The sequence below is a fragment of the Lycium ferocissimum genome, chromosome 10 (assembly GCF_029784015.1).
Source record: "Lycium ferocissimum isolate CSIRO_LF1 chromosome 10, AGI_CSIRO_Lferr_CH_V1, whole genome shotgun sequence".
NCBI classification, from domain to species: domain Eukaryota; kingdom Viridiplantae; phylum Streptophyta; class Magnoliopsida; order Solanales; family Solanaceae; genus Lycium; species Lycium ferocissimum.
This window is the reverse complement of record NC_081351.1, coordinates 11,439,686-11,449,795: the sequence shown is the minus strand read 5'-3', so window position 1 is coordinate 11,449,795 and position 10,110 is coordinate 11,439,686. Positions and strand designations below refer to the sequence as shown.

At 35.1% G+C, this 10,110-nt stretch overlaps 1 protein-coding gene across 1 annotated transcript; it reads left to right on the top strand.

The window, feature by feature from the left end:
* The first annotated feature begins 1,103 nt into the window (after positions 1-1,103).
* LOC132032453 (uncharacterized) lies at positions 1,104-9,416 on the top strand. Its single transcript, XM_059422068.1, has 5 exons — positions 1,104-1,514; positions 4,133-4,186; positions 4,269-4,341; positions 6,292-6,332; positions 8,610-9,416. Exons 1-5 carry the CDS (start codon positions 1,449-1,451, stop codon positions 9,033-9,035), a joined length of 660 nt encoding a protein of 219 aa, XP_059278051.1. The 5' UTR covers positions 1,104-1,448; the 3' UTR covers positions 9,036-9,416.
* The last annotated feature ends 694 nt before the right edge of the window (positions 9,417-10,110 follow it).

The following is a 10,110-nucleotide window of genomic DNA, read 5'->3' as shown; positions in this document are numbered from 1 at the left end:
AGACAATACCATGTTTGGTAGCTTTTTAGTTGTTTTGTAGTATAAAATTTAGCACACCAAGTACCATGTTTGGTTATCACTTTACGATCCAACGTAAATAAAAGAATTATAAGTTATGAGTCAATCTACGTATTATTTTATATGGAATAACTCATAGATGGATTAGTAATACATGGACAAAATACTAAATGAAAATTTTACCCTTTGGAGAGCAAGAATGGAAATGTTGATGCTGCTAGACTCTTCCTCTTCTCGATTTATTAGAGACAAAACCAGTAATTATAAATAAATATTATATTTAAAAACTATATAATGTAAATTAATATCTAATACAACAAACATCTAAAAATATAATTCATGCATCGTAATTTCTGCATTAATTATTCATATATAAACACTGCATAATTAATGCATGCTTTTGCTTTATTAATACCTATAACTTATACCAGCAACCAAACAACCTCTAGGTGCTTTATTAAAGTGTAACCAGCAACCAAACAACCTCTAGGTGTACTGAAGTGTGACACCATCCCCTTGTTTTCTAATAGTAGTCTGGCTTAATGGTTGTGTGGTTGACATTACATGTTTATTGTTGTATCATCGCTATCAATTCCTACAAAAAAATGTAATTAGTTATGAATTTCGTCGCTAAATTGCTTGTCACTAACAAAATTTATAATAATCCGTTGTTAAATAGGATTAATAACGGATTTTGCTGTTTAACTACAAAATTTGTTCGTTGGTAATTCCTATTTTTTCAAAATAATAAATCTTCATGTCAAACTATATATATATATATATATATATATATAGTTATGAATTAACCTAATCCAATTTAGCTTCAAAATTTAGTTAAACTGACTATCAAAAAGTGAAAAGTGTCACGTAATATTGGGACGGAGGGATTATATGATATCTAAGATATGATACACTAGAATTGGATAACAATAATAACATATGTTCATAATATAGACCTAACCTAACTATGAACACGTGTCATTTTGATAAAAAAATAATTGTTTTGTTTATTTTCTTGAAAAAACAAATTTCTTTAATTTAACAAATTAAAGTAATTCTAGTTTTCAAGTGAAACGAAACTGAGAAAGAAAAATAATCTTCCATCTCTTTCTGTTTCGTTTCGTTTCTTCTATTTCACCTTCCATTCTCTCCTTCCTATTTTCAAATCAAATCACTTATACAATATTGTCACAAATCTGACCAAGGCAAAGCAAAACATTGTCAAAAATCTCACACAATTATCACAAATCTGACGAAGTACGTGAAATATTTTTATATACAAATCTGATTAGACACAGGTAATTAAAACTTTGTCATGAATCTGTTGAGAATAGGCAAATGAAAATTTGTCGCAAAATCTGATCATAAAGGCAAAGACTTCGTCACAAATCTGACGAAGGGAAAGGAAAAAATAATCCAATTTACGTGCCATGGACGAGCTAGAATTCAGACGACTTCTTGAACGCTTCCCAATCGTCCGATTTCGAGATTATCATGTAAACCTTTTGCTTTCTCACTTTCTGTTAATCTGTTAACGTGTTTTTGTTACCCATGCAAACACTACTACCACCAAAAAAAAAAAAAAAAAAAAAAAAAACTGGAATTAGCTAGGAACTTTGTTGCTATCTGTTGTTAGATTACTCGTAGCTACAAATATTTTTGCTAATCCATCGTTAAATAAGATTAGTGATGAATTTTCTTGTTTAGGTATTGAATTTTTCTGTTGCTAATATTTTTTTTTTTCAAGTGAGAAGCAGCTGTTTATTGGATTTTAAAATGGTTGGCATTTCCGGATCTAAAAATAGAAGGAAAGATGGATGTCTCTCCCCTTAATGCCCCATATCGATTCTAGTTTCCTTTTTGTGCTTTTGGGCTGTTTAAGGTTTTGCTCATATTTTTCTTTTTGATAATGGTGGTGTCCAAGTTAGACGGGTGGTGTCCGAGCCAGAATTCGAAATTTATGAGTTTAGGATTCTAGCCCTTTTAAATTTTTGAGTTCTAAATTGATAATTTATACATATATTAAATGGTTTTCTTAAGACAAATACAGAGTTTGAACCAATGTTAATATGTTTTGGGTTTGGTCGAACTCGTACGATGGTCTCTGGCTTACCTTACAATACCAGCTAGTGGTGGAGTCAGGATTTTCACTAAGGGCTTCAAAATATGAAGGAGTAAACACACGAAGAAGCCAAGGGGATTCAACATCTACTATATGTACCACAACAACAACATACCTGGTGTAATCCCACAGGTCGGGTCTGAGGAGGGTAGAGTGTAAGTAGACCTTACCCCTACCTCATACATAAAGAATAATTTTAACCATGTATATACAACAATATACCCAGTATAATCCCACCATGTGGGGTCTGGGGAGAATAGAGTAGCGGGGCGGGGGGGGGGGGGGTGTGCTGATGCTTCCACTTGGCTCTGCCCCTGCCACCAGCGCACAAGTATTGGTTGACTTTGACCTCCAATGCTTAGGTAGAAGAAATAACCATAATTTTTCTTTTTGAACGGTGATCTCCCATGATTTTCATCCACTTGATTGTCCATAAGGCCTTACTCTTGGGTGCAAGATTTTGTTGATACAGGACAAGACATGTCAATGTAGAAAGCTGTACTTTTTTCTGAATTCGGAGCTTGTTGAAGCAATCTCATTTTCTGGTTTGTCATCTGTTTGTTACCTGGTCAATTAATTTGTTATGTTAACAATAAAACTTTTTGCACAAAGTGATCCTCAACTAGTGTGGATTGGAGGAGAGTGGGTGAATACCTATGAAACATTTTCCTTACATTTCTGCCAAGAGGTTATTTTCACGCATTCAACCATTGATATACAGATTTTTATAGGAGCAATTCTACCGCGGTGTCTTGGCTCGCCATAACAATTTGTTATATACGTTGCAATGATGAAGTAAATCATTTATGTTAATTATTCTGAGACTTGCAGAATTTGGCTTTATATGTGTTCCTCGTGACTTCAATTCGGATGCTCCAACATGTTTTGGTGATCCTTGTTGTTCTAAATTTTGATATAATTGAACGAGTGATGTCATATACATTTTTTGAATCCCAATATCGGGGTTATGGAAGAAGCCTTTGGAAGCAGGTTGCCTTTGGGAATTATTCTTATAGGATATTTAGGTAGATTTCACAGGCCGATGTTGTTCCTCTATGTCTATGCCTTTTGTACTGATATGTGCTATATCATTGATGGTCATTAACGTGTACGTCTCTTCCATAGGCCAATAACTCCATAAGATCAGTTATAGTCTGAACATACATGTCTTCTTCTATTTTTGTTTCTTGGAGGAGAATATTGTCTGATTCGATGATGTATATAGATATTGTTCTGTTTTAGGGGTAAAATCACATGAGCTGATTTCATGACCTTTCTTCTTGGTCATATGTTTTCATATGCTTCTATGCATCACATCCACTTAACTAAGAAAGGAACAAACAAAAGGGAGTTACAAGTTGAGGTGTGGGTTACATTTACCTTATTTGATAAGGATTTAAGTAACGAAGAAGTGAAACAAAAAGTAGCATCCAAGGGTGTGGCCTAGTGGTCAATGAAGTGGGTTAAGAACTATGAGGTTTCAGTTCAAATTTCAGCAGAGGCAAAAGACACCAAGTGATTTCTTCCCATCTGTCCAAACCTTGGTGGATAGAGTTACTTGGTACCTGTTGCTGGTGGAAGCTAGCAGGTATCCCGTGGAATTAGTCGAGGTGCGCGCAAGTTGGCCCGAGCACCACTGTTGCCAAAAAAACAAATAAGTGAAACAAAAGTAATTCAAAACCCACAGCATCTTGGGCTTGCTTAAATTTGGCTTGAGATGGAGGAGGTATTGCTGAAAGTGGACAGAATTATCACCTTACACCTACATATGAGCCTCTCATGTAAGATGTAGAAGTTTAGATTCAAAATAACTAGGTTCCCATCTGTGTCATGCTCAATGTCAATCATCTTGCTCTCATCCGACGCCTGTATCGTTAATTGTTCTCCCCCTCCCCCTTGTTTTATGTTAGCTCCTATGTTTCGGTCTCTTCTTTTTGGTTTTTGACATCAATTTGACTCCTGACTCTCATCTAACTTGTGCTTATCTCACAGATTGATAACGACACAACAAAAAGATCAACCTCTCATTCAATAGAGAAGGAGGAGGTAGAAGAGAAGCTTTTGCACGTAACATTATCTTTTCTTTCAGTTCTTGACTTTTTCTTCCTAACAGTAAAAGTTGCATCAGGAAAGGCAATGGAAAGAGACATGGAGTAAGGGACATAAACCAGAGACTGGAATTCAAGCAATGCATCGTGGTGGTATGGACCCTATCATTTGTTTTTGTTTGGAAAATGACCAGAAATCACCATTCTTGACCACTTGTAGAACTTATTCGTTACACAACTTGCAACAAAGATGCTTAGTGTTAAACTATTAAAGAGTGTAAAGATATCAAACAAGTGAAAAAAGGAGTACCTGGTTCCAAAATATGAGAATGAAAGAGATATTCATAGTTTCGAGAGTCATTGTGGAACTAAACATATGAGTAAAGGAAGAAAATTTGGGATTAGGTTATAGAGTATAGACTTAGAGACATGATAAAGGTGATGGAGAATAAGTTTGAAGTTAATCCTTGTAGAGAAGAAGGATCTTCACATAAAATTCATTGACATAGAGAAATTAGATGCTAGAGTGCCAATAAAAATGTGTGGCTTGGTTCTTGTAAAGAAAAGAATTAATATAAATATAGAAAGGCATGAAGGAGAGGTAGAGAGCTGTAACAACCATGAAAAAGGAGGAGACTGAGGATTTTCCCACGACAATAGTTTTACAGCATCAATCTACCTTATGCCCGGGTTTGTTACTGTGGTTAATGGTTGAGCTACTCAACAATATTGAGGATGAGCTAAATAATCAATAATTACACTGCATGGGACGTACTTTTTATAGAATGATTATGTATTAATGATAAAACTAGGGGGTACCACAAATATTGGACTTACAAGTTCTTGTTCTATTTATGAAGTAGGATGAAGCAAGTCAACAAAAAGTTGAGATTATGGAGTAGTATGTTAACAAATAAGGATTTAATATAGGTAGAAGTAAGACAGAATATACAGAATATATGCGTATTAAATTTAGCCCAAACAAAAGAAAGAAGGAGAGTGAGATAAAACATGATTATGGGCCTAGACGCGGATGATTTCTATAATCAGGTTGAAGTCTTTCAATAAAATGTCATGACATATAGAGAGTAGGACAAATAGAATGACTGAAAAGGAGGAGCGTCACATAATTTCTATGAGATAAGAAGACATCTATCAAGTAAAAGATGAGTTATGTAGGACGGTTATGAGATTGCTAGTTTTTATGGGACAAAGCGTTGAGTCCCTCAGGTCCAAAATACATAAAAATGAATGTCGTAGATATGCAAACGTTAGTATGAATATATAGACATGCAAGGTCAGAAAACCTATAAATGATCATTCCAGATAGAGGGTCCAAGTAGCAGATATAGAGTTTAAAATAACAGGAAGTTATTTGAGATGATTTGAGCATTTCATTTGTTGACCTCTGGATGTACCAATCTATTATGTGCAATGCTATGATGATTGATGGAGCTAAAAAGGGATGAAGTAGATCTAAAATCACATAGAGGAAAGTTTTCTCAAATAAATTGCTACTTTTCAAACTCAATGTACATTTAGCAAAAGAACATAACACAATATAAGAAAAGGATCTATGTAGGAAACACAAGCAAGTTGAGATAAAGATATAGCTGTTGTTGTTAGTTTGTTACACTTACACTTATAAGTATGGTGTTTGTCAAGACTCTCTTTAGTTTGGCAAGAGACTTATATGCTTATGCAAAGAATAAGTGTAAGATTTGTAAAACACATAATTTGAGTGACAGATTATTTAATAATGGAATAAATGGACCAGGATGGAGCAGAACATATACAGAGGATTTATATAGCCAACCCCAAATAGTATTGATTGACCGAATTTTCCTTTACTGAGTATCTGACTATGGAGAAAAAAAATTCTGACAGTTTCCTGAAGTAACATACCTACATCTTTTCTTCTCAGAGATTTTTCTGTGACACCCTTTTTATTTAGATCCTAGTTATAAATCAATGGTACTTAAGGTTTTTAGGTAAATTCAGGTTGATTAGTGTGAATTCTTAATCTATAATGAGCTTGCCTTGATGGTGAATTCTTAACCTTTTGTAAAAGGTGTAGTAATTGTATTCACTTAAATGTTACAGGTGCATTTTGGGGCAAAGTGAGAGAAGCTGCTGAGAAAAAGGTGAGTCATGTTATTTATATCTAATACTAAATAGATAAAGCCTTTTCTCTGACTAAGAGATGACATTCATATTTTAATCCTAACCAAAACATAAAATAAATAAAAATAAGAAAATAATATTGAAACATCTTATTTTTAGCTGCACCAGTCTCCTTTGTTTAGAGAAAACTCGGCTTAAAGATGGACTATTGCAGACTTACCACCCATGTGTATGCGCAAAACTCTGTTGGAGGGAACTTTCCAATCTTAAAGGACGTTTATACCTTGCAATGCAGAGGGTAATTAAGGAAGTGGTTAAATTAGCTACTCCCTCCGTTTCAATTTATATGAACCCATTTGACTGAGCACGACATTTAAGAAAGAGGGAAGACTTTTGAAACTTGTGGTTCAAAATAAGCCTTGAAAATTTGTGTGGTAAATCATTCATAAAGTGAATTTGTTTCCAAATTAGGAAAGAGGTCATTCATTTTGGCACGGACTAAAAAGGAAATAGGTTCAAACAAATTGAAACAGAGGGAGTATATTATAAGTAGTGTCTAAGAAACTGCAGTGGGAGTAACCACGAGGTAGAAAAGCTAACTTTTTTTTCACCAACTAGGACAGTTGCTGGATAACATGTTTGCATATACTATAGAAAACTGAATAATGCCAAATAAAAGATAGTTTCGCTTCTTTCTCGATCAAAAATAGCAGCCTAATAAGCTACTCAACTAACTATTCAAATGATTAACAAGAAGAAGGGACTCTGCTTCTCCACTACGAGTTTCCAAGCCTACTCAAAGTATCCTAGTCTGGAAAGTCAGGTGTTGAAGCTTTTGCGAAAGGAAGATATTTATTGAAATCTATAAGAAAGCTGATAAAGAATGCTCAAAGTAATTGAATTGTAATGACGATAATCAAATTGAGTGTTTTTTGATTGAATGATGTCCATCACCATACAAACTAGTTTTATTTATACATACAAGGTGAGCTGTTAATGGACCTTAACGACTGTCGTGTCCCTAACTCTATCTCTAAAATTTATACACGACTTAATTTTTACCATCTGAATAAGTTAGTTGCACTATGATAAGAACCTTGTTTGATAAAGTCAGCAACGCTAACTTACCTTGTTTATTTGGGAAGGCTATGGATTTGATTTCTGCATATCATCTGACTGGACTTAAGCTCATTTGTTGAAGATCTAATAAGTCACTAAGTCTCGTACCCAGGCCTAACCTTGTATCTAGCCCAATTTGATGCCCAAATTTTTTGCCTCAAATTCCACCCCCATAAACCACATTTTGACTGCCTTCCCCTATATCAATTGTACTTGAATTGTTAGTTAAGCATAGTTGATGATACTATCACCGCGCCATCGCTATTACAAAACTGTACATGAGATTTTCGGCTCCTCCGAGATCACAAATAATCTAAGGGCCCTTTCCTATTCTTTATCTTGATATGTTTATCAGATTGAGTCAAAATCTATCCTAACTCCTGAGAATTTTGTCTGCTATACTTAAAACAAATAAATAGGTGCTTCTGAATTGATCTCATCTTTTAAGAACTTTTGAATTTATTAATTCAAGGATGAAAGTATTGTTGCTTTTTAGAAGGATATTCTAGTTACAATTAACACCTATTTTTACATGCTCTTGTGGCACATTATCATATAGGAAAATGTCTTCCGAACATTGCATTGAATATCTTTTCAAATGTATATGATGGATTTCCCGTGATATGGAAAAATTATGGAATTTTTCTTGGATATTGTGTGTACTAAACTAAAATTTGAAGACTGCCTACATCACTTATCTCTGGTTTTGCAATGCAGTGAAGGGACTAACTTATTTTGAATTGGGAGAAATGTTATTTCATGGTTTGAGGAATCATAGATCTCGGACATAGTGTTTCCACTTAGGGCATTGAAATGGATATGGAAAATGTTGAATGCTTTAAAAAGTTGCCACCTCCTACTTCAGAACATTAGAAGTTTTGTTGGACATGCTCAATCGCTTATACAATTTATCTAAGATCAGAGGCGTATGTAGCCTATAAGGTTGGGGTTCAACTGAACCCCAAACTTTGGACGCGGAGTCTAAATTTATGAGTAAAAAATTATTAAAATTGCAATAAATAGTAGATATGAACCCCTAACTTTAAAAATATAATGGGTTCAATGCTAAAAATCTATAGATTGAACCCATAAAATTTAAATCCTAGATCCGTCTCTGTCTAAGATTAGCTAAAGATGTGAAATATAAGTTGTCTGATGAATATTTATATGCATTTCAGGTCTTGAAGGAAAATCTTCTTGCAGCTTTATGCACTCAATCAGGAGTCCGATATGATCCTCATGAGGAAGTGGTGATGGCGGCTGCCCGACATATTGCTGATGAGAGGCAGGCTTCAAGTGGTGCAGGTCCATCTCATATACCCCGCTCGTCGGCCTATGCATCATCATCAATACCGAACCGAATGACATGTGTTGAGGAGGATTTGGATCACATACGCCATTTTCAAGCCTATCAGGTGAAGCACAATCAAGCAATTGCTGAAATGCTGCGAACTATGGCACTTCACCATGGAATGAACATGAATAATTTTCCTAGTTGTCCGTCATATATGCCCCCAAGGGACAAGGCAGTGCTCGACGATGATGACGAGGACGACGATGATGATGATGAGGACGAGGACGATGACGAGGAGGATGAGGAGTAAACATACCCTATTCAGGAGTGCTTCTTTTTCCAATACACATCCCTGCCTTGAAAGAAAAAAAATTAGCGTGAAAGATCATTTTTGTTAGTTTTGATTGATAAATAGCCTGGAAGATCTCTAAGTGTTGCATCTCAAGGCAAAATTTTCAGTATCAGTCACAATGTTATAGTTGTTGTGGTGGCAAGAGAAAGGGAATACAACAGTAGTCCTTCCCCATCCTTTTCCCTTTTCAATTTTGTATAAACCTTTTTGGTCCAAGGGGGGAAGATACAACAAGTGAGGAACTCTGTTTGGTAGGGAAGGAGGTGCCAAAAATTATGAATAGCACCTCCAATCTTGTAAAATTATGTAACAATTTTGATGAGGAAAATTGTTCTTTTTTAATTTGTTTAACAAACACCATCTCCTCCCCCTTGCCCTTGTCTTTTATATATTGCAAATTTACAAAAGTTACTGTTCTGACTCTCATCTTGTGCCCTTGCAATTTTCTCATTTCTCACACTAGTCTCAGAGGGTCACTACTTTGAATTGTTTGAAGTTTCATAGTCAAATATAGAATTGTTTTGAGAGAGTAATGTTATTATGGTAGTTTTCTAGCTCTGGTAGAGAAAAAGATGATGGACAAAGAGGGGGAAAGGGAAGGATATTAGTGCAAAAAAGTGAATAGAGTAACCCCCCTCTCTATCTTCAAACTTATGACACAGTTTTGCTTGCCTGGATGTGTCATTTGCAAGAAAAATGCTTATCCGTAACAGGTGTCTACACCATCATTAGTAATAACATTAAGATGCGAATGTGAATTGATTGGTCAAATATTAAACAGTTTATGTAGGCCCTCAAGACTTTGATTTAGTGGTAACAGCGCAACACCTGACGGGCATTCGCAGAATTGCCCTTCTTTTGGGGTGGTCTTTAAATTTTGCCCCTCATATTTGAAATGTTTAAATTTTTCTTGGCTAACACTCATAGATTCCGGAGTTCGAACCCACGCGCGATCGAAATTTTAAAAAAAATTTGCAAGGCGAGTTTAAATTTCGCTATACCGCCAACAAGATACACTTGTTAAGGAATTACA